The following is a 26,554-nucleotide window of genomic DNA, read 5'->3' as shown; positions in this document are numbered from 1 at the left end:
CAAAAAAAAATGGGGATGATAGACAGTGTGCTTCATTAGTTTTTAAAAAATGCAATGTCCGTCAATTGACGTAAACTTCCTCATGTTTCACGGTAAAAGCAAAGGTTGTGGCCGAGTTGTAACTCAAAATCTAAACAAAGTCATCAATCAGTGAGTATTATGACAAGCAAAACAAAACATCAAGACGCGGAGAAGAGGTCAGCACAAAACTAATAGGTCAAAAGACAAAGCTGTCTCGCACTACCTAGGAAAACTTGCGAATGTTCGAAGTACAGGTACCCATTGGACAAAAGATACATGGAAGTTTAGCAAACGATCTCCCCGACCCAGTGCAATGTATCCGGTTAGAATCAAAGCTCACGTGTCCCTTATTTGAGCACCGTACCGGTGATTTGAGGGACCAAATTCTGCCGTAAATTCGCCCTTGGATTAAAAAATATAATGGGATTTAAGAAAATAAAATGGGACTTTTAAGGTGTATTTTGGCGTCATTTTTCGGACATTTCAATCAATCCTGCCGGCTAAAATAGAGTCTAAGTTTTACCGTAGTCATTGACGTCTGTCTATTCAAGAGTACACGTGTATGATTTTTATCGTGACTAGCGTGAGCGGGTAAGCTTCCTTTCGAGAATGAGCTGTTATCACTGTGAACAATGTTAAATTATTCTTCAGATGACCAGTTTATTTTTTAAAAACAACTAATTTTTTTAGTTAAAAAAAATCATGCCGTTTTCGCATCATCCAGCTTTTTGATTGGTTAATTAGCGATTTGACCTATTTGACCTAAGAGAACATGGCGGATATCCTACAGCATCAAACGTTTATACGAGACCGGAATCATTCGCTTACGATGAAACTAAGTTGACTTTTATTTGTATTTCATAACCATTCAACAAATTTATTTTGTGTACATTATTATAATCACTACTGAGTACAGTAATAATCAACAATTCAGAAACGCAGCATGCCGAGATTTTTGTGTTCGTTTTTATTTCAAACTTCGTTTATTTAGAATATATTTTCGTTACCAATAAAATAAAAATCTCTCAGTCAATCAGAAACCCGGATTCATGCCTTCGAGGAAGGTCCCGTTTGAACGCTCACATCGTTTTTTTTTTCGTTTGTGGGAAAACTAAAACTGGTCGCAATTTTCGAATAAGAATGAGTCGGCAATTTTTAGTGGAATCGAAAATTTGGAGGTAAATAAAACACCGAAACCCGGCAAATAAATAGGCGATCGAATTTTTAGAGGGGTCGAAATTTTGGAGTTTTCACGGTACTAATTATTCCATTTCAATGAAACTTAGTATAAAGATGCTCTAGGACAATGTACAAACCTAATTAGTTTGGGGTAAAAATCTGTTCATATTAATTCCCTAATAAGCATAATAATTCATAATTTTTTGGTTCTAATCACATTTCAATTAAACTTGGAGACATAGATTTTCTGTTACATTGCGCAGACCTCATTAGTTTTACACTCAAATCTGGTCATATTAATTTTCTGATTTGCATAATTAGTTTTCAGCTAAGTAATTTCGAATTATATTTAATGTGTCTCCAATACTCTCAGCACATGGGAGTTCTTTCTAAGCTTTCTTTGATTAAATAATTGTTCTCAAAAAATAAACTGAGCATGTGAAGAATAATTTAACATTGTTTACAGTGATAACAGCTCATTGTCGAAACGAAGCTTACCCATTCACGCTAGTCACAATAAACATCATACTCTTGAATAGGCGTCAATGACTACGGTAAAACTTAGACTCTATATTAGGCATCAGGAATGATTGAAATGTCTGAAAATGACGCCAAAATATACCTTAAAAGTCCTATTTTATTTTGTTCTAAATCCCATCCCGAATTTACGGCAGAATCTGGTCCCTCAAATAAGGGATACGTGAGCTTTGATTCTAACCGGATATATTGCACTGGGTCGGGGAGATACAAACTTTCGTGTATCTTTTATCCAATGCTAGGTGGTGCGAGACAGCTTTGTTTGCAACCGGACGAACTCCGTTTAATTCAATGAAGCAAACAACTGACAATGCTAAAATATATTGCTGAGGTACGCTAAAATTAATTGAAAACAAGCAAATAATTTCAATGAAAAATAAATCACAGAGAGATGTATCTTGATACATTAACAACTCTTTTGACGCGCTGACCGCTTCTCCGCGTTTGATGTTTTGTTTTCCTTGTCATAATACTTACTGATTGATGATTTTGTTTTGATTTTTGAGTTTTTTAGCCTGCAACTCGGCCACGACCTTTGCTTTTTCCGTGAAAAATGGGGAAGTTTACGTCAATTTGACGGACATTCCATTTTTTTAAACTAACGAGCACACTGTTTAGCACTCCTATTTTTTCATTTGCTGATTTCTATTCAGAAAAATTCGATCGTTCGAAAATGCACCTTAATTTTGCGCTCATGTCATGTCAGATTTCCAACACAAATTATTTAAAACCGGCCGAAATTTTAAAACTTTTACGTTAGGAGCTGGAGCTCTCTCCTTGCAGCGACCGTCGCCGGTAGTACAACAGCATGTTTTGTACTAGTACGTACATCCGTGCGCTGATTGTCTGCGACTGTCTTAGAAAATCCCTGAATAAGGCGTTACCAAAATCGGAAAAAATAAAAAATTGCCTCCTTAAAAAACGAACAGAATTCAAATATTTTTTTTAACAAATATGTTGCAGTGGGAAAATGGGATTGGAAACGCTGAACAAAACTGTGCCTCTCGTTTCGATTCTAGGATTACGCGATTATTCATTATTGTGCGTTCGCTTCCTGGAGTTGGTTCTAAATACTACATAAAAATCATCAAGGATAATTAATTTAATATCCTACTTTGTACTCTTCACGGTAAACCATAGGCTCTGAAATACTCGTAGATTTTTTATTGAAAATACATCGTAGAGAAGCCATGATGTTTTGATCGTGATAAAAAGTCACCTTCCTAGGACTGCCCCCTGTTTAATAATTCATGAAATGACATCATGTTTACTGGGCATTAACACGTGTTTTTACCGACTCCATCAAAACTCTGGTATGAATGAAGTGTTTCTGATTTATATATTCAAGAGCAGTTGTTCTGGTCCAACAATTTTACATAAAATGTCTATGTCTATACGTTAACTTTCAATTTCAATAGTGTAGAAAGTATGACAAAGTATGACAAAGCAGTAATTCCCGGTTTAACGCGCAAATATGCAAATTAGCCTTTTTCTCGTCTTCTATTTTTGGTGAATTCTTGGGTTTTAAATTAAAATAGCTGATAGACGCTTTGGCCATTTGCCTCGAATTTTTCACACATTATTGACAAGGTGTTCCCCCTTCAAAATGCGTCCGGACAGTTTATTACTGCGAGTGGAGCAAAAATAACAAGTCCGCCATTAACATGGATATATAAATTATGCAAAAATAGAAAAGAGTGAACTTTGAGGTCATGCTGTGCGACTTTGAAAGCCGTTAGAGAGATGAGTGGACGCATTTGAACTAGTAGTATACCAAGGTATCCAGTGATGTAATTTTACCCACAAACGGACTTGAAGTTTTTGAGCTAATTTTTTTTAAACCACTTGTGTCCAAAAAAGCATATTTTTGACCCAAAATCAAAAACGCATTCTGGATATTTAAAATAAAGACAAGTTTTACAAAGTTTGTATAATGAGCTTTCAGAAAATATATAACATGCTGGATATATAATACCATCTTCATTGTCTAATTACTCAATTAAAAAGCAAGCCAAATAAACTGCATCTCTACCTTAATTGGATAACAAAAATAATCAAGATCGACACACATACAGATAAATTCAGAGTGGATTTGAGTTAGTGTGATCCATGGCGTGATTGTCATAATTATAACATATTATAACTTCATTTGGTGGAAACACATTGACCAAGCCCGGATTCTTATTTCAGAAATTATTACGCAGATCAAGCTGCAAGCATGGAGGTAAAAAAAGAACAGAGGTATGAATTCGACATACAACACCAATCACCAAACAATTCAGAAACTTTTAGCCTTCGAAAATGAAAACAATTAGCCGTGTGTAAGGGCTGTGTAATTCCCTGTTTGTCTGGCGCTTCGTTTTCGTGTCACTGTCAAAATTATTGCTACCTTTTACTTAACAGGGACCAAATGGTCTCTATAAAACGTTAATCAGGATCGCAAAAAAGTCAACTCATTTGAAACACTTGCCGGATGTCTCTCTCTCTTCTGAAATCCGCCTCGGTGATCATGGTCCGGAATCTATTTCTTTCAAAAGTGTTGCGCCAGGTTTATGTTGTCGGCGTTTCTCATTAAACATAGTTGTTGACTCCCATGTGCGAAGCACAAAATGGGAGTCTTTGCAGTTAGTGTGTCTGTATGTGTGTATGTGTGTATGTGTGTATGTGTGTGTGTATGTGTGTATGTGTGTCCGACTGTTCCACTGCTATCTCAAGAACCATACATCGGTTTTTGATGAAACTTGGTGCATAGATGCTCTGGGCCAATGCGCAGATTTGATTAGGTTTTGGTAAAAATCCATGCTCGTTAATTACCTAATTTGCATGATAATTAGCTAATTTTTAGCTGTTCTATGACTGTTCCACTGATATCTAAAGAACCACTCATTGGATTTTGATGAAACTTGGTACATAGATGCTCTGAACTAATGCTAGGTTTTGATTAGTTTTTGGTAATAATCCGTGGATACTAATTACCTAATTTGCATAATGATTAGTCAATTTTCGGTTTTTCCACTGATATCTCAAGTACTAATCATCACATTTCAAATGAAACTTGGTACATAGATGTCATACGACACTGCACAGACCTGATAGTTTTTATGGTAATATCAGTACATATTAATTACCTAATTTGCATAATTAATTAATTTTCAGCATTTGATATAAGTAGTTAGCATTACATTTCAATGAAACTTGGTACTTACATACTCAAGGACTATGCAGAGATTGATTGTTTTCGATAAATATTTGTGCATATTAATCACCTAATTTGCATAATTAGTTAATTTTCAGCTTTTCCATGGGTATCTCAAGTACTAATCATCGCATTTCAATGAAACTTGGTACATAGATCCTTTAGGACTATGCAGAGACCTGATTAGTTTTAGGGTAAATAATTGTGCATATTAATTACCTAATTTGCATAATTAATTTTCAGCTTTTCTACTGATATCTAAAGTACTAATCATCACATTTCAATGAATCTAGAATTATGCAGACCCAATTAGTTTCCGGTAAATATTTGTGCATATTAATCACCTAATTTGCATAATTAACCAACTTTCACACTGATATCTCAGGTACTATACATCACATATCAATGAATGTACATGGATGCTGTAGGACAATAGACAGACCTGAATAATTGTGGGTTAAAATCTGTACATATTAATTACCTAATTTGCATAATTAACCAATTTTAAGCTTTCACACTGATATCTAAAGTACCGTAAAAACTCCAAAATTTCGACCGGTTTTAAATAATTGGCGTTAGAAATGTGACATGTTTTTAGAGTCGTGGCCGAGTTGTAACTCAAAATCTAAACAAAGTCATCAATCAGTGAGTATTATGACAAGCAAAACAAAACATCAAGACGCGCAGAAGAGGTCAGCACAAAACTAATAGGTCAAAAGACAAAGCTGTCTCGCACTACCTAGGAAAACTTGCGAATGTTCGAAGTACAGGTACCCATTGGACAAAAGATACATGGAAGTTTAGCAAACTATCTCCCCGACCCAGTGCAATGTATCCGGTTAGAATCAAAGCTCACGTGTCCCTTATTTGAGGGACCAAATTCTGCCGTAAATTCGCCCTTGGATTAAAAAATAAAATGGGATTTAATAAAATAAAATGGGACTTTTAAGGTGTATTTTGGCGTCATTTTTCGGACATTTCAATCAATCCTGCCGGCTAAAATAGAGTCTAAGTTTTACCGTAGTCATTGACGTCTGTCTATTCAAGAGTACACGTGTATGATTTTTATCGTGACTAGCGTGAGCGGGTAAGCTTCCTTTCGAGAATGAGCTGTTATCACTGTGAACAATGTTAAATTATTCTTCAGATGACCAGTTTATTTTTTAAAAACAACTAATTTTTTTATTTAAAAAAAAATCATGCCGTTTTCGCATCAAAATCCAAGCCAAAATATCGTACTACAACATCAATCTCTTCACATTGCGTTCAATAACATTAACATATTTAAATAAGCTATGGTAATTTGAACACGTTGGCATCATCCAGCTTTTTGATTGGTTAATTAGCGATTTGACCTATTTGACCTAAGAGAACATGGCGGATATCCTACAGCATCAAACGTTTATACGAGACCGGAATCATTCGCTTACGATGAAACTTAGTTGACTTTTATTTGTATTTCATAACCATTCAACAAATTTATTTTGTGTACATTATTATAATCACTACTGAGTACAGTAATAATCAACAATTCAGAAACGCAGCATGCCGAGATTTTTGTGTTCGTTTTTATTTGAAACTTCGTTTATTTAGAATATATTTTCGTTACCAATAAAATAAAAATCTCTCAGTCAATCAGAAACCCAGATTCATGCCTTCGAGGAAGGTCCCGTTTGAAAGCTCACATCGGTTTTTTTTTTCGTTTGGGGGAAAACTAAAACTGGTCGCAATTTTCGAATAAGAATGAGTCGGCAATTTTTAGTGGAGTCGAAAATTTGGAGGTAAATAAAACACCGAAACCCGGCAAATAAATAGCCAATCGAATTTTTAGAGGGGTCGAAATTTTGGAGTTTTCACGATACTAATTATTCCATTTCAATGAAACTTAGTACAAAGATGCTCTAGGACAATGTACAAACCTAATTAGTTTGGGGTAAAAATCTGTTCATATTAATTCCCTAATAAGCATAATAATTCATAATTTTTTGGTTCTAATCACATTTCAATTAAACTTGGAGACATAGATTTTCTGTTACATTGCGCAGACCTCATTAGTTTTACACTCAAATCTGGTCATATTAATTTTCTGATTTGCATAATTAGTTTTCAGCTAAGTAATTTCGAATTATATTTAATGTGTCTCCAATACTCTCAGCACATGGGAGTTCTTTCTAAGCTTTCTTTGATTTTTTTCATGGACGAGGACAGTTTTTCCAAAAAATGAATCTGAGGTTAAGTGGCTTTTGTCCACTGATGTCGCACCTTCGGATCGATTAGAAACGTGTGAATACTTACACTATGATTATACGTTTCACTGCAACTGCCCACAACACAATATCTAAAAACTCTCTCTCTCAAGAAAAAAGAAAATAAACAAAAAAAGAAAGAAAAAAAACGCCGACAAAAAAATGTATATGTATATTACGGCTCAGGGGTATGACTTCCTCTCACATTTTGGCATTTGGTGGCGCACTTTCGACGAGAGTCGGAAATCTGGAAACAGTCGACCGTTTCAGGATAGGTGGGCGTGGCTACAACACGAGAAATATCCCAAATTTACTTGGATACGAGTAATCATTTTCAGCAAAAAAATCAATAACTGCCCATTTCAGTGGGATACAGATCTAAAATGGGAAACGTGAGGGTGGGCATTGCACAGGCACTTTAAGGTGATATGATGCTTGTTTGAAGAGAACATCAAATTTTTAATCCTTGAATTTGGCTATATCAAATTTGCAAATTTTGATAATTCACGATTTTTACTGCATGTATTAATGTGCATGGTGGGTTCATAATTGTACATTATTATGTGACTTACAGTAAATATGAATTTTACTATGACTCCAGGATCCTAGTGAAATGACGCCACTGCTAAAACAAATTTGTGATTCTTCCCTGATGTTCAAATTAAATCGATTTATTTTACATGGATATGTGTAAAACAGCTTAAATTGTACTACATGTGCTAGAACTGAGAGCTGTATTTAATAATAAACCAGATGTTTTATTGGTAAAAGTTTAAACCAACAACAATATTATGAATTGTTGAATAATTTTTTTATATACTGCTTTACCATATCATGACCTGCATCCCAAGCTGCTATCAAAAGTTGAATAGGTCTTTGTAGTTTTAAAATATATAAAGATTTTATTGAATTTTTATGAAATATGTTGCAATAATCTGATTTCAATAAGTTTCTTTTTTTCCATTTATAGTTAATGGTTTTAAGTGCTTACAATGCAACAGATGTCATTAGTCGGTACCTGGTGCCAGTGACAGATATCATCACAGGTCAAAATTTTGTAGATAGGTGTGTGTTACTTTATTTTGCACAATTTTTTATTGAACTTTCAGAATGATTTAATTTAATAGGTGGCCACAACTGTGAATGAATCTTTTTGTCTGAATCTTTAGTGTCAATTTGTCTATAAATATTTCTTCTTCTACATATACGGTACAACTGATTTTTACACAACTGTCAGTTTGTCCTCCGTGCATCTGTTTGCAGCAGTATTTTTAACATACCTAGCCCAATTACGTTCAAATTTTACATGAACATCACACATCATGTCATATTTATATACATGTATTTGTTTAATGATCCGATTAAGATGAATTTCTGCAATTCCAGAACTGCATCTCAGGCAACATATTTTATTTGTTAGTTTAAATGTGAGCGGTCAAGGCATAAAATAAGAGATAAAATAATGTTGGTGAATATTGAATGGTTTCATGCATTATTGTAAATAATTCAACTGCATTGATAGCTAATAACTAATGTCAAGTAATTTAAAGGCAAACAAACTGCTGAAGGTGCTTTAGATTGATTAAATATGACTATTTTAAAATATCAGTGGGGCTTTATGTAATGTCAAGGTTTGGATTTGTTATGCATATTTATTAAATGGAAATAAATTGTTCTTTTTGTATGCTAATGCTAATTATCTAATTTACATATCATGATTTAATCCATCTTTTATTTACATTGATAAAAATATAACTAAATATTTGTTAAATTTCACCAACAGCCAGAATGATGGAATTGATGGTCTTGAATGCTCCTCTAGATCATGCCCATATATAGATATACGCTTTGAGGCACCAATCAGTCAAAATTACAGTAGAATAGAAAAATACACATATGAAGCACCATGTCATAAGTACGAGTATGCAGGTAATCTTGAAGCATTGTATGTATATCAAGGATTGGTTCATCGAATCATTCAGCAGTGCTGTGCTAATACAAAGGTAATCTCAGATGCCATATTTCCTGACTTTATTTGATGTGTCAATCGTTGGATGATAATTGTATTACCATATGCCAATTTAATTTGATAGCCCAGTATCAACCAACCTTGTTTAAAATCCTGTGAATTTTTCAATTTGGCTATAAAAAATGATGTCACATTGATCACTAAAAAATAGCTACCAGTGGCATGAATTCCATGGTGGCAAGATGGGTGATAATCTGTAAATCTTAATTGAACATGTTGATTAGTGAGTAACTTTGAAACTGCTCATTTCAATTAATGCATAATATATGTTTTTATATACCATAATTCGTTAGCAGCTAATATCATCTTCTTCCTATACTGCATTATAACTGTGTTACTTTTAGCAGAAGCCCAGCTTAAAGTACTAATCATTTACCATCCACAGACATATCAAAATCCTTACAATGAAAATCCACTTCAAAAATGGAGAGAGCGACACCTCAGTCTGCGTAATTATTATTGTTATTTACACTGGAACCATCTGTTGGATGGATTGTTTGTACCGCTTCATTTAACAGACAAGGTAATGTCTCTGTACAACAAATATATGATATGATTCATGGAGTGTCGACAAATTATATACCATAGTGATATTCACATAACATAATAACATATCTTAATTTGCCGATTTCAGAAGGTGTTTTTATAAGCTCCATGTTTGACCATAATTCTGGAAAGATCACTGCATTTAAATTTGCAGACAGGAATACATATTTATACAAGTTATCTCTGTTGAAATAGATATATGATGAAGACAGTATTTCAGGTAGATTACCAGACACGATATACTTAGATAGAAATCAGTCCTACAAGTTTAGTCTTAGGATTTCAGTAGATGATAGTAGCTGCAACACAGGTAAAGTCTCACAATAGTTAGTTACAATAATATTATAGTTATTTACAATTGATAGTTACAGTGTTACAATAGTTAGTTACTTATTAGTAACAATTTTAGTTGCGATATCGCTACAGTTACAATAGATGACAGTTACAATTACAATTAGTTACTTTGTTAAATAGTTACAATGGTTCAGTAAAAGTTGTTACAATAGTTATAATGTTAAAATAGTAAATAACAATGTTTGTATGGATTCATCATACAATCACTGTAAAATTAATACATACAATCAGAAGTGGATAAAACATGCAGGTGATGCAAAGTTCATGTGGTGATTGCATTGCAGAAGGTCCTGGACGCCCGTCACCGTCAAGTATCATAGTGAACCTGCTGCTTAATAATGTGCCTTTTAATAATTATGTAAAATATGTGACCATGGCATTTATTTCTGGTGGGAGTGAGTTCATTTTTGTTTTATTTGTGCTAAAAACCTAGTACAAATGATGATGATGATGGAAATGAATGGAATATCAGACAGGTAATTATAAACATGTGAGCAAACAGTTGATTTCTTATAATCAATGAGAATTTCATCACATAGTACCCTCCTTGCATGCCCTTATAAGATTATCCATTTCTGATCATATAATGTTGTCTGGCAACTTACCCAGACAGGTATTCATGATAGCATAGAGTAAATCTCTGTTTCTTTGATTTACTTTGCTATTATTATGGTTAGTATTGTTTTACGTGTGTAGTATTAGGCGATCAAAGCTGAGGCTAAGAATGGCTTTATACATATATTTGACAGGAATTATTATCTTGATATAGGCACAGCTGCTCTTCAGAAGACACAAGTACAGATAGACGTATCTGACCAATTATTGGATGTTTTTGCTGAAAGACAAGTACATGTTATTAATAACACTGTGATTTATCAGGTAATGTACATTATAATCAGATGAAAGAAAGGTGTGTGTGCCATGTGTGAATGTGCTAATTAGTTTGCTACTTTGAATTACTGTAGTGTTCCCCACCAACAGACTATTATTCAACAGGTGGCTGATTGCCACAAAGTTTATCATAGGTTTAGCTACAACCACTATTTCTTGTTTTTACTTCTAATTTAGGGAGAGGTGTTTCATACTATGTATCTTAGTCTGAGTACATTTAATGTTGTTTTCTTTGTGTGGGTGTATCGTATTTGTAATAAAGTCATAAAACTGACATCAGAACTGCAACAAAACATTATAACAGGGATGTTATTGTACAAAGGCATGGATGGTTGTAGTCATTGGGAAATGTTGTGTTTTATTTGGTATAATAACAAAAATGTCAACCCTGGCCATGGTTGTATCCCCTCAGAGAATATTGTTGACTTTGTCTTTGGGTTGACAGAATTGTATATCCAACTTGACATTTGTATTATATTACCACAAGCTGACCTGACCAAGCTATTTTTGAACAATTGTGTCATAGTTTATCTCAATCTTGTATGTTGTCATTAAATGCTACCAATATGCAATTTTTCAATCCTGGTTGGAGTATAATGTCTAGCTAAGTCTTGGAAAAATACATTAGAATAATAGGAAAAAATCCCCACTATTTACTTATTTAAATAATTAATTATTTAATTACTTTTTTAGTATTGTCGCAAGCATGATATTGTGTGTTTTTTTCTACCAGGTCACTGTGCAAGAATCGGATGTAGAGGTTGGTGTGGTCAGTCATTTCCCAGCTAAATCAATATCACTAATGTTACAAATATGGAACTCAGCATTTAAATGCATCACGCATAGATTTAACGAAAAACACATTGAGGTACAGTGGCTAAATAAAACTTATTGATTCAACTTGCTTAATATTAGGGTTTTACAAGACTAGGGTATGTAACTTTCCTAATCACGTATGATGATATGCGACGAAGATCTCATGAGCAGTGAACTGCATTTGAAAGCATTCCCAGTCAGTGCAATGGCAATCAAACTTAGTTCTAACCAGTAGCATCATAGAACACAGTTGGTGCTTGAAAATGTTTGATTGCATTGTGTGAGATTATCGCCACATTCAAAAATGCAAAATTCATGTATTGCATGATTTCTTCACCACTTTTGTGACCATATTGTATTTTGCATGATTTTTTCAATTCGTATGATCTACCCTAATCTTATAAATCCTTGACATTAGTATGAGATTATTGGGAGAATGCCACAAAGTATACACAAAGGCGGAGATTGATTGCAAACATGTACTGTTTGAGTGCATAGTTTACAAATCTTCTCACAACCTTACTATCTTTGCAGTCAATTGCATGCATGTGGTATGAAGCTCTGAACTGGGCATGGTGGTGAAAAACATACCCACCATCTTAAAATATCCTATAATCATCCTACATTCAGACTTCCTAATAAGGTAGAAAACAGATATTCTCTGCAAAATGACAACATTGTAACTTACGTAGGTACAGTGATAAATGTATAATTATACAAGGCATTTATTCACTAAATTCACATTTAAATACACTTTGTATAATTTTTCCTATTTTCTGTGTGTGTCTTAGGGCAGCTATGTAATGAATGTTATGCTTGGGTGTCCACCAGGAAAGCATTTAATTTTTGATATGAAGCAATCCTTAGACTTTTCAAGCTCTGTCAGTGAAGTTGCTTATGACTGTCCAGTTTCTGATCCTGAGATGCCATGCCTTTATTATGAAAATGGTGAGTATTCACTGTTATTGATTTGATGTTGTTGTTGTTAGTAAGTACCGGTAAACTACAAGATATGCTTCTAATTGATCTTTCCCTAAATTTTTCCATTCTGCTCTTCATTCAAATTTTGTTCATTTGACAAATTTTGCACAACTGCAACTGACTTTTAGTTTTGCAAGTAGCCACATACATCTAAGCGCAGTCCCTCAACACCGACTGCGACGATGCCTCCGACTCAGATTTGTCTACGTCTCTTTTCATGTACTCGGCAGCAACATAATCTGGTTCTTCTTCCAATATATCATTCCAATCGATGTCACTGTCGTCGAAATTTAAAAAATCCTCCCACATCTCGTTAAAATAAGTATCGTCTCTCACGTTGAAGTAAAAATCAAAACAAAGTGCATGCATGCGTAGCAGTGAATCGAAAAGGCTTCTGTTATACCCTATGCTAATTTTATGTTAATATAAAGCTAAGTAGGCTTGGGCTCACACTCGGTCGTCGGATTAACGAATAAACAACGAATAAACAATTTTACGAAGGCGAAACGCGCATTGAGACAAAAGAAGTATTAACGTTTCCCAACCAGGTTTTGAGGGACTGTGATCTAAGGTATCTAGAGTAACTATCAAAATACACTGTAATTGTGTTATATCAAATTATTTGGGGACATACAATCATTTTCTTAGAGTGTTAAATATAATGAGTTGGAGACATGCAATGTGTTCATTATATCAGGAAATTCATTGGTTCTAACAGTAAGGTATATTATCAGTGATATTATATCATCATCTTCTGTATATTTGTAGGATTCTACCCTCATTTCTACATTGAAGAAATGTCAACAGGACATAAAGAGTTATTCACTGGCAAATATATTATGAAAATCATTGGTGGTGGTCTCTCTATATTGGAAATAACACACTACTCTTCTAATGAGATTGCAATGTATAATTCTAATCGCCCGTAAGTATATGCATTTATTGGGAATTCTTTGACCATAATTGTAAGCATATCTCGAAATCTCGAATTGTATTGTGTTTGCTCCATTTGAAACAATCACACTTACATAAATTACCTGTTGAAGAAGATGGAATTGTTTCGTAAGGAGTGGGTAGAGGTCACTGTATTGATTGGAGGACTGTAAGGGACGGCGTCAAAATATCAATGTCGGATAAAAAACTTATTTGCTTTAGTTTGGGGGTGGGGGCATTTTGACCTCAAAAAGTTAGTTTCCATCCTACAAAAACGATTTTATTTTTTAATGAAGTCGAAAAAATCTTGGAGTATTTGTAGATCGTTTTTTTTTTCTATCCAATCATGGACAGAAATAACAGAAAATGGGAAAAAAAATATCCAAGACCAGAAAATGGTTTGATCCAAGAGTAAATATGTGCGTCAAATGAGGTGCATTTGTAAAGTCTTTTTACACCCACCCGACAACCAACTGCTATGCAATACTACTGTCTGATTATCAATTTGTATTTAATTGTGAATGTAGTCTGACACCATGTTTGGGAAAAAACTAAAGGAGATAAGTTTTTTATCCTACATTAAACTTTTGATGCTGTCTCTAACTGGATATCAGTAACACTAGTGCACATATCAATTAGAGAGTACATGTCATGTAGTTTGAGGGTTAGCAAATCAGCATTACGCATCTATATTAGTATGTCCATCATATATAGGTTTCAAAGATGATAGATTATATTATTATATTATATTATTCCTATATGCAAATCAGCATGCAATTTACACATCAATATCAGTATGACCATCACACATAACAAGTTTGATGAGTGTTGAATTTATAATAATTTATCTACTGTAAAATATTTTATTTTCGCTTGGAATTAATTTTCGCTATTATCGATAAAGGAATGATTCAGTGAAAATAAAATTCAGTGAATATACCTTTTTTTTCTATATTTTACATTCAACTTGTTAAAAATCAGTGAAAATAAATTCCATACAAAACACTCAGAAAGTCTTTTCAGCGAAAAATTAATTCCAGCTAAAATAATGTATTTTACAGTATCATATATGCAAATGAGAATGCAATTCACAATATGTTTCTTCCAGAACAGTATTATTATCACAGCTTCAGAAGTATGCACATAAAAACTGTCGCTGGTAACCACTATATCCTCTGCCTGCACTTTTTGTGTCAGTTCTCATTAACCATTTTCTTTTACAATCAGACACGCGACTCCTGTGATGGTAGGAAAAAACACTTCAGAACAAGATAATGATGGTATGTTTATATATACACACCAGACAAAGGGAATCATATGGCATTGTCAAGCACAGTCACCTTGTGGTAACGTTCCTTTAGCCTTTCCATATGCACCTGAGTATTACTTCCTGATTGAAGTATCAAATAGGTAAGATAGTGATAAATACAGTATGACTGAATAAATAAATAAATAAATAAATAAATAAATAAATAAATAAATAAATAAATACAGTCATTCTTTCATAAGTATTAGTATAGGGGAAAAATGTTACATAAAATATATAACAAAAAGTAGTGGGTGGGTTTACCAAATTCATTCATTATCTTTCAAATTCAATTTGTTAAGGATGCTGTACACCTTTTTTTGCTTTGAAACACAAAATTCTACTTTTTGGTATTTTTCAATGCTGGACTACAAGGAGCAAACACTTAGTAGGAAAAAAAGTGAATAACCATCTGCGACCACGCATATGCACACATCTGCGTGATTATGACAGACAAATACCATGACTATTCATTATGAGTTTGTTTTGATCCATGGGACAAACGAATTTTGAGTTAGCCGACGATACGTTACTGCTAAGTTGTTTTTGCCATTTTCTCGGTTAAACAAAACAGCGATTCATGACAACTGCAGGCCTTTGATCTCGAGTTTTAGTGGACGCATTATACTAATTTTTCGCACAGACACTCTTCGATATGTTACCTCTCAAGCCGCGCTGGGATTTTTCTGTTTTCCTATTTGTTTCGAAATTACATTCTAATTTCTGAATACCGGAAAGAACCAGATCGCATTGTTTTTTCAAGATAGCTAAATTATTATTTCTTCTCCAACTATCATGTAGATATATATCTCAATTAACACGGAATGGTGGTGAGTGTCATCTGAAAAACTGTTTTGTTGCCAATGTTCCACTAAATTTGTTTATTCATTGGTTCAATTATTTTTTTTAACGAAAATGGCTTTCTGTGTTTACACAGAGATCACGTGACTATACACGTCCATACACACACTATCTTGTCGATTTCATATCCAGTGTGAAATAAACTTTCCATCAATATATAGCTTTGTGTTGTTCAGTAAATATTTTATATGAAAATATCAGTTTAGAAAATCAATACCAAAAACGTGTACAGCATCCTTAAGTGTAAATATCAATATTGTCATCTGTATATTATTGTAAGCCTTTGTCATATAAAAAACACTTACAGCATTTCCAAGATACTGGGTTAGAAGCCTGCTGATTAGCAAGTCACATGTGCGATTTTCTTATCAGCAATCAGAAGATTTTCCAGATCAATGATATCACAACATCAGAATTGAATGTGAAATGTTGGCAACATTTTGCTGAAAACCCTTTACATTTTGTGTAACTTAGGGCAAAAAAAGTATGAAAGTTATGGTGTTGCTTTCATGACGGAGGGCCTCAACCGCATGATTGCCCTGGGGGTGACCCCTTTGAGGCTATTTTCTTAGAGAATGTTACGGGTGTTCCAATTAGACCAGTGTATATTCTCTAATAGTTTCCATGTGGGGCTGTAATATGCAATTAAAGTGTAACTGAATTGGGCCAATTGACTTTTTTTGTGTGCAAAATTTATTTATAAACAATATTATGAAAAAAAAAATCAAGTGAAAAGGGTATATAAATTGGGTAAACAGTCAATGATATTTCAAATTCGGGACACGCGACCATAAAAAAAAATCAAGTGAAAAGGGTATATAAATTGGGTAAACAGTCAATGATATTCCAAAATCGGGACACGTGACCATAAAGCAGGAGCAGACAGGATTGTTTATCATTTTCCATATGCACACATTTAGTAAACCAGCATATACAACGAGCTACCAGGATTGTTATTATGGGGAAACGCTGTGTTGTTGGCGGGTGTAGCAACACACACAGCAATCGCGCAAGTTTTTATGCGTTCCCAAAAGATTCAAATTTACGTAATCAGTGGACCAAAGCCGTCAAGAACACCAGGAAATATTGGGATGGACCTTCTCCTTATAATGTTATCTGCAGTGCCCATTTTACGCCCAAATCATTATGAATTATTTGAGTTTCGGAAATGAAAAACGGCGCAAACTGAAACCGGACGCAGTGCCAACAGTATTGAAAATGGATGACTGCAGAAGAGGAGATACAGCTGCAGCAAGCTGTGTCATTTTGGGGAGGTACACGGTCGCGTACTTTTCTCGCAGGTTCAAACCCGTATGGGCCAATTTGTCCCTGGCACTCTAAAACAAAATCGTGACATCTCTTGTTGTCATCATATTTCTCGATCTCATAACTCTCGTCAGACGATGATAAGATAGATTCTGTGTCGCTTTTCGAGCACTGCATGCTTATAGCGGCCATTGTGAAATGATGACAAATTAACCCCCATGACGTCACAAATCACCCTTGTATGCTAATTAGGTTCTCTAGTAGAAGCCTTGTTCTGAGTCGACCAAGAAATTGGACGTGGACGTTTCCTTATCCAGAACATTATTATTGATCGTTATTGATTTATGTACATTTTTCACTTGACATTTATTTCTGGAAATGAAAATTTGAGTCAATTTTCAGTTTTTACTCAAAAAATTTGGCTATTTATCACTGCCATTGAACACATCAGTGGCTTAAAAAGAATTTACTAACAATACAAATTTAAGATTGGTCTATCATAGATTTTTTCCTGTATATATAGCCATCCCTTCAGATTGTACACAATTACTTTTTACTCATGTTTCTACTATCTCAGAGGTTAGATGTGTTTTAGTGTGCATTCAATGCAGAATTCAAAATAGAAATGCATGATTGGATCTATTGGATCTACTAGAAGAACGGTTAGGAAACTCTCTCACTTTTTTTGTTAGGATGCAAGTCTTGGTAAACATTCAAAACAAAGGGAATTAGCATACTGCCGTCATTGCGGTGATCATAATTTGCATAAAATTACATATTCTTTCGAAAACGATTCCATCGATTGGGGTTTTCTGTAATTTTTTTTCGTAACAAATTTTTACAGCATTGTCAGGATTTAGTAGAAATATGAACACTGAATAATATTTATTACAACTTCCTGTGTCACTTACACTGCCACAGGCAATTGTCAGGGAAAAAAAGATGGCCGACATTGCTATCCGGAAGTGAAATGTCGACAAACTTCGATAAATTGAAACTAATATTGTTTAAACTATCATAACATTCTCATAAAAGACTCGCAGAGTATGATTCAAGGTACAAAATAAACTTATGAAACGTTCAGAGATGCATTTTTTGGATACAAATCTTCGTTGCCATGTTGGATATCAGCAGACGTAGATCTACTGAAACAATGAAAATTTTCTACATCAATCTAGTATTTAACCCGCAGAAATGATAACAATAAATATTAATTTAACAATGCATTATACTAAAATATTTAATCTGATTTTTTAGCATTTTTCTCGAACTGTTACGACAAAGACAGACAAAATGGCTGACGTCGCTAACCTGAACAAAAAAAGCATTTTTGTCTAAAATTAAGATTGAAACATTAACATACCCAAACAATATTGTAGTAACGAATACTAACATTTTAGAACATTCCCAGACAGAGTTTTTTGGGAAAATGCCATGGTCAATTTCGATTCACAGACAGCGAATCCCTTACCAAATAAGAATACATTTGAAATGTATTTAAAATGTGTTTTTTTTCACTCTTTTCAATGCACTGTAAATATGTTATAAATGTGTTTAAAATGTATTAGAAACGCCTTTTACACAAGAAAAAAACGCCTTTTAAACTGCCAAGTTTTCGACACTTGAGATGATGAGGTGGATGCATTTTAAATGCATTCAAAATGCGTTTTAAACACGTTTGGAAATAAATGCATTTTAAATGCGTTTTAAATGCATTTATTATATCGAGCCATATCAGAATGGAAATAAACGCATTTATAAATAAATGCGTTTAAAATGTATTTTAAACGCATTTATTTATAAAATTATTAAAATGCATTTTACTTGATATTTATGTCTCAGGAACAATTAGTATAAATGCATTTTGAACTGGTTCATCTTCATTCACCAGATTGTGTGTGTAAATGTACTTGGGAAATAATGAACTGATACCAAAAAAATACCAATAACAATCCGTTTTATTACAAATGATACATGTGTAAATGTGTAAAATTCTTACAAAAATAAATATTAAAAATGTTTTTTTTTTACAACCTTGCACATTGGGAATCCGGAGTAATGTACATGGCAAAATTAAGTATAAACGCTCAGAAATAATGTATATAAACAATTTGCAAGTAATATACTCTCAAAAGTTTAACAAGCATGCATAATTATTACTACTTAATATAGAATAAACAGACCAAAAAGTTTATTACTGGTACTAAACTGATATCAAATATTCATTTTTTGGTGTCTTGATACCGTAAACCTGATATCATAGTGCCCAATGCACGGTTTATGGATGCTTCTGGTGTCGATTTTGGTCCACTCATACAGAAAGCTGTTGAGGAATAAACAGTAAATAGAGTAAAAGTTCAATGAGATGCATGTTCTTAATAAAATGTGTAGTTTGTACATGTGACTTGTGTCCCCTATTTAAACTGATGCATTAAAAACAATTCATTGTTTTAAGTATATGACTCAGAACAAAGGTTTGTTAATGCGAAACCTTGATGTATGATGCCTTCATTGTGCAGTTTCATTGAGACACAAAATCAGTCAACCTCACAAGTATACAATCTGCACTGGTTATTGTGAAAGCCATTTTTTTGTATATTTCATAGATGGAAGCTCAATCAACAGGATGAAATGTCTATTGCTATTTTGACTTGTGCAATAAGCTGTAACTCACTTTCACAAAAAAACAAATTTTATTTTCAATGCATTAGTATCAATAATTACAATATACTTACCAATAATGGACGACCTTATGTCTGGATCCATTGGTTTTTTCCCATTAACTCCACGTATATTCATGTTCATAAGCTCCTTATCTGTGAACATTGTTCGTGCTAGGAACAGTGCGCTAGCAGTTGGCGATGAAGCAAGCTTGTGTTTTGCCTTCATCAAGTTTTTCTGTGTTATATAAACACCATCACCAGGTGTCAATTCTACCATCTATGCAAATAATACAATAACAAAAACATTAAAATTACCTCTGCACAACAATCTTTAGAGTTGTTACACTAAACAGCAACTAAATTGTTGACTGATGGGGAACCTGTGTATCATATTCATTTCAATCTTTAATGGCTACACAATTTGCTGTTTGTTATTGCACATTATGTAGCTGTTATTTAACACTTAACATAAAATAAAACTAGGGGTGTTATCAAGTTTGTAAAATATACACTCCACTTTATAATTCAGCTATCTTTGTGATAAGCCCAAAACAGAAATCCGACACAGTTTTTGCTGCTAAGTGGGTTTATTAATTAACATGGAAATCCTTTCGTTTTTTGACTTGTCACTCTGATCACTCCTAGACAACTGAATATTGCAAAATTGCCTGTCGGCTGAGATAGCTCCACTGTTAGCAATGCATATTTCAATTAAAGAACAGAAGACATCATTAAAAAATGAACAATATGTATAGTATCAAAGCAATGGGAAAAATATCACTTTTCACCAAAAATGACAAAAATAATCATCAAAATATCACCACGAAATTAACAAATCTGAAAGAGGTCTACATGTAGTACCTATATATGTAATATAAAAGCAATTGGACTTGCGGTTTTCAACAAGAAGTCAAAAACATCACTTTTTACCAAAAATATTCATCAAAATTAAAGCTGCAAGCAGCATCACAGGGGCCCAAGTATACATGCCATAAATAATGTCAAATGATACACATGATACACAATTAGTTTGAATGATTAGTACCATGAGGTCGAAATGCAGTTGGTTCCATATATTTATTTGAGATATAAAGGTTATTAATATATGGTCATAATCTGTTATTTTAATCAAATCTCTTGTTCAACATAGTCATGATAACACAGGATTCATCTTCCTAACTGCAACAGTGTTTGAGATACAACGATTATGCATATTAATGAGCTCACATGACCATATATGGTCATCTGTTATTTTATTCAAATCTCTTGTTTAACATCATCATAATAACACAGGTTTCATCTTCCTACCTGCAACAGTGCTTGAGATATAACAGTTATGCATATTAATGAGTTCACATGACCATATATGGTCATATGTTATTTTAATCAAATCTAAGGTTCACTGTTGTCATGATAACACAGGAATCATCTTCCTACCTGCAACAGTGCTTGAGATATAACAGTTATGCATATTAATGAGTTCACATGACCATATATGGTAATCTGTTATTTTAATGAAATTGCTTGTTCACTGTTGTCATGATAACACAGGAATCATCTTCCTAACTGCAACAGTGCTTGAGATATAGCAGCTATGCATATTAATGAGGTTAGAAGCCCCCACCCCATGGGCGTGTAGCCACATGACCTAGCCATATGCCATTCAGGGGAAAGAATGTATCTAAAGAGTAGAATACACATACAAAATTTTATTCCAATCGGACTAATACAAAACATGTAGTTGCATAATTTCAATTTTCACAAAATGCAAGATGGCGGCCAAACCACGTGACTTATCGAAAATATATTATTTTTTTCATATGCAGTTGAGGCCAGGCATGGTAAATATAAAAACATCTAGTAGATTTGTTGACTCACCTCTGAGAAACAAATGCCCAAACTTTTAATCAATTTTGCTTAAAATCCAAGATGGCGGCCAAACCATGTGACTGATCTGAAATTTTTTTTAGGTTTCTGAAAGGGTTAGTTAGAGACATGCCATGACGCAATATTTGAGATAATCGCTCAAGTGCGGCATGAGTAAAAAACTACTTCCTGTTGAGAACAAACCCAAAATGGCGGCCAAACCACGTGACCAATCATAATGAATTTCTCAAATCTAAATCTGCTCCATATGTAGAAGCTAAGTACTGAATATGAGAACATTTTACTTGGCGGTTCTGAAGAAGAAGATTTTAAAGTGTTTTTTGCCGTTTTTAGGAAAAACAAAATGGCGGGAAAAGTCACGTGACCGCTAAAGTTTTTATTTCTGATATTTATTACACATGAGTTGTACTATATACCATAAAAAAATCTAGACGCCTAGACCCTCAGAAAGTGGTCAAACAGCCACTTCCGGTTTTATTTCAATCCAATATGGCTGCCAAACTAATTGGCCAATCAAAATTCTGAAAGCATGTTGCACCAGTTCACATTAGGGACTATCAGTATAGAGCATTATCAGACTATTCCGTTCAGCGGTTTTCTCAAACGGCTTGACGAAAAAAGTTACGGAAGAAAGAAGAAAGAATTAAAGCCGCAAGCGGCGTCACCGGGGCCCAAGCTGACAAGATTCTGTTTCATAATTAATGTGGTCACATGTTAGACAATCAGGTAGCTTGAATTATCAGTAACATGAGATCAAAATGAAGTTGGTACCATGTATTTACCTGGTTTGGTTATCGAAATATGGTTTTCAGGATATATAATGAGCCATGTTCTTAATAATGAGATTACATAATCATATATAGCCATTTCTAATGTCAGTTACATCTTTCATTCAATGTCTTCATAATGACACTTGTTACACGTCCTGCTCTGCGACAGTGTTTTAGATATGACTGCTTTGCATATTAATGAGTTCACATGACCATATATGGTCATCTGTTATTTTTAATCAAATCTCTTGTTCACTGTTGTCATAATAACACAGGATTCATCTTCCTAACTGCAACAGTGTTTAAGATATAATGGTTATGCATATTAATGAGTTCACATGACCATATATGGTTATCTGTTATTTTAATCAAATCTCTTGTTCACTGTTGTCATAACACAGGATTCATCTTCCTAACTGCAACAGTGTTTAAGATATAATGGTTATGCATATTAATGAGTTCACATGACCATATATGGTCATCTGTTATTTTAATCAAATCTCTTGTTCACTGTTGTCATAATAACACAGGATTCATCTTCCTAACTGCGACAGTGTTTTAGATATGACTGCTATGCATATTAATGAGTTCACATGACCATATATGGTTATCTGTTATTTTAATCAAATCTCTTGTTCACTGTTGTTATAATGACACAGGATTTATCTTCCTAACTGCGACAGTGTTTAAGATATAATGGTTATGCATATTAATGAGTTCACATGACCATATATGGTCATCTGTTATTTTAATCAAATCTCTTGTTCACTGTTGTCATGATAACACAGGAATCATCTTCCTTACTACAACAGTGTTTGAGATATAATGGTTATGCATATTAATGAGTTCACATGACCATATATGGTAATCTGTTATTTTAATGAAATCAATTGTTTAATGTTGTCATAATAACACAGGTTTCATCTTCCTAACTCCAACAGTGCTTGAGATATATCAGTTATGCATATTAATGAGGTTAGAAGCCCCACCCCTCAGGCGCCCAGCGACAAAACCCAGCCACGTGCCATTCGGTTAAAAGAATGCATCTCAAGAGTAGAATGCACATATACAATTTTAGCCAAATCCGACCAATACAACACATGTAATTGCACAAGATTTGTTTTCATAAAATCCAAGATGGCGGCCAAACCATGTGACTGATCAAAATAATATTATTTTTCTCATATGGAGCTAAGGCCAGGCATGGTAAATATAAAAACATCTATTAGATTGGTTGAATCACCTCTGAGAAACAAATGCCCAAACTTTTGGTCAATTTTGCTTAAAATCCAAGATGGCGGCCAAACCATGTGACTGATCTGAAATCTTTTTTAGGTTCCTGAAAGGGTTTGATATACAGATGCCATGAAGCAAAATTGAAAATAATCCCTCAAGTGTTGCCAGAGTAAAAAACTACTTCCTGTTTAGAAGAAATCCAAAATGGTGGCCAAACCACGTGACCAATCGTAATAATTTTTTCAAACGTAAATGGGATTCATATATAGAAGCTAAATACAACATATGAGAGCATTCTGCTAGGTGGTTCTGAAGAAGAAGATTTTCAAGTGTTTTTTTGCCGTTTTTAGGAAAAACAAAATGGCGGGGAAAGTCACGTGACCGCTACAGTTTTTATTGCTGATATCTATTACACATGAGTTGTACTATATACCATAAAAAAATCTAGACGCCTAGACCCTCAGAAAGTGGTCAAACAGCCACTTCCGGTTTTATTTCAATCCAATATGGCTGCCAAACTAATTGACCAATCTCAATTCTGAAAGCATGTTGCACCAGTTCACATTAGGGACTATCAGTATAGAGCATTATCAGACCATTCCGTTCAGCGGTTTTCTCAAACGGCTTGACGAAAAAAGTTACGGCGGAAAGAAGAAAGAAAGAATTAAAGCCGCAAGCGGCGTCACCGGGGCCCAAGCTGATAAGATTCTATTTCATAATTAATGAGGTCACATGTTAGACAATCAGCTGCAGGTAGATTGTATTATCAGTAACATGAGGTCGAAATGAAGTTGGTACCATGTATTTACCTGGTTTGGTTATCGAAATATGGTTTTCAGGATATATAATGAGCCATGTTCTTATGCACAATAATGAGATTACATAATCATATATAGCCATTTCTAATGTCAGTTACATCTTTCATTCAATGTCTTCATAATGACACTACTTACATGTCCTGCTCTGCGATAGTGTTTCAGATATGACTGCTATGTATATTAATGAGTTCACATGACCATATATGGTCATCTGTTATTTTTAAACAAATCTCTTGTTCACTGTTGTCATAATAACACAAGATTCATCTTCCTAACTGCGACAGTGTTTTAGATATGACTGCTATGCATATTAATGAGTTCACATGACCATATATGGTTATCTGTTATTTTAATCAAATCTCTTGTTCACTGTTGTCATAATGACACAGGATTTATCTTCCTAACTGCGACTGTGTTTAAGATATAATGGTTATGCATATTAATGAGTTCACATGACCATATATGGTTATCTGTTATTTTAATCAGATCTCTTGTTCACTTGTTGTCATAATGACACAGGATTCATCTTCCTAACTGCAACAGTGTTTGAGATATAACGATTACGCATATTAATGAGCTCACATGACTATATATGGTCATCTGTTATTTTAATTAAATCTTTTGTTCAATGTTGTCATAATAACACAGGATTCCACTTCCAAACTGCAACAGTGTTTGAGATATGACAGTTATGCATATTAATGAGCTCACATGACCATATATGGTCATTTGTTATTTTAATCGAATCTCTTGTTCAACGTTGTCATAATAACACAGGATTCATCATCCTAACTACAACAGTGCTTGAGTTATAACAGTTATGCATATTAATAAGGTTAGAAGCCCTGACCCCATGGGTGCCCAGCCACGTGGCCTAACAGTGTGCTATTGGGGCAAAATGATCCATCTGATGACACAAATGCACATACAAAATTTGAAAGAAATCAGACTAATACAAAACATGTAGTTGCATAATTTCTATTTTCACAAAATCCAAGATGGCGGCCAAACCACGTGACTGATCAAAATAATATTATTTTTCTCGTATGCAGCTAAGGCCAGGCATGGTAAATATGAAAACATCTAGTAGATTGGTTGAATCGTCTCTGAGAAACAAATACCCAAACTTTTGGTCAATTTTGCTTAAAATCCAAAATGGCGGCCAAACCATGTGACTGATCTGAATTTTTTTTTAGATTTCTGAAAGGGCTTGATGCATAGATGCCATGAAGCAAAACTGAAAATATTCCCTCAAGTGATGCCAGAGTAAAAAACTACTTCCTGTTTAGAAGAAATCCAAAATGGTGGCCAAACCACGTGACCAATCGTAAACATTTTTTCAAACATAAATGGTATTCATATATAGAAGCTAAATACTACATATGAGAGCATTCTGCTTGGTGGTTCTGAAGAAGAAGATTTTAAAGTGTTTTTTGCCGTTTTTAGGAAAAACAAAATGGCGGAAAAAGTCACATGACCGCTAAAGTTTTTATTGCTGATATTTATTACACATGAGTTGTACTATATACCATAAAAAAATCTAGAAGCCTAGACCCTCAGAAAGTGGTCAAACAGCCACTTCCGGTTTTATTTCAATCCAATATGGCTGCCAAACTAATTGGGCAATCAAAATTCTGAAAGCATGTTGCACTAGGTTACATTAGGGACTATAAGTATAGAGCTTTTTCAGACTATTCAGTTTAGCAGTTTTCTCAAACGGCTTGACGAAAGAAGTTGTGGAAGAAAGAAGAAGAAGAAGAAGAAGAAAGAAGAAGAAATTAAAGCCGCAAGCGGCGTCACCGGGGCCCAAGCTGACAAGATTCTGTTTCATAATTAATGTGGTCACATGTTAGACAATCAGGTAGCTTGAATTATCAGTAACATGAGGTCAAAATGAAGTTGGTACCATGTATTTACCTGGTTTGGTTATCGAAATATGGTTTTCAGGATATATAATGAGCCATGTTCTTAATAATGAGATTACATAATCATATATAGCCATTTCTAATGTCAGTTAC

At 34.0% G+C, this 26,554-nt stretch overlaps 1 protein-coding gene across 1 annotated transcript in view; it reads left to right on the top strand.

Moving 5' to 3' along the window:
• The window catches only part of LOC102808649 (cation channel sperm-associated auxiliary subunit gamma-like), a 59,133-nt gene that overhangs the window by 12,121 nt on the left and 20,458 nt on the right, over nt 1–26,554 (top strand). Inside the window, exons 11-19 of the mRNA XM_078011821.1 lie at nt 8,150–8,244; nt 8,963–9,182; nt 9,594–9,731; nt 9,950–10,064; nt 10,878–10,987; nt 11,733–11,867; nt 12,607–12,763; nt 13,565–13,721; nt 14,957–15,139. Coding sequence (XP_077867947.1) covers nt 8,150–8,244; nt 8,963–9,182; nt 9,594–9,731; nt 9,950–10,064; nt 10,878–10,987; nt 11,733–11,867; nt 12,607–12,763; nt 13,565–13,721; nt 14,957–15,139 — 1,310 coding nt within the window. The remainder of the gene's footprint in view (nt 1–8,149; nt 8,245–8,962; nt 9,183–9,593; nt 9,732–9,949; nt 10,065–10,877; nt 10,988–11,732; nt 11,868–12,606; nt 12,764–13,564; nt 13,722–14,956; nt 15,140–26,554) is intronic.

Source organism: Saccoglossus kowalevskii, chromosome 2, assembly GCF_978046115.1.
Source record: "Saccoglossus kowalevskii chromosome 2, keSacKowa6.1, whole genome shotgun sequence".
NCBI lineage: Eukaryota > Metazoa > Hemichordata > Enteropneusta > Harrimaniidae > Saccoglossus > Saccoglossus kowalevskii.
Note: the sequence above shows the minus strand (reverse complement) of the source record. Positions and strands in the feature narration are given on the sequence as shown.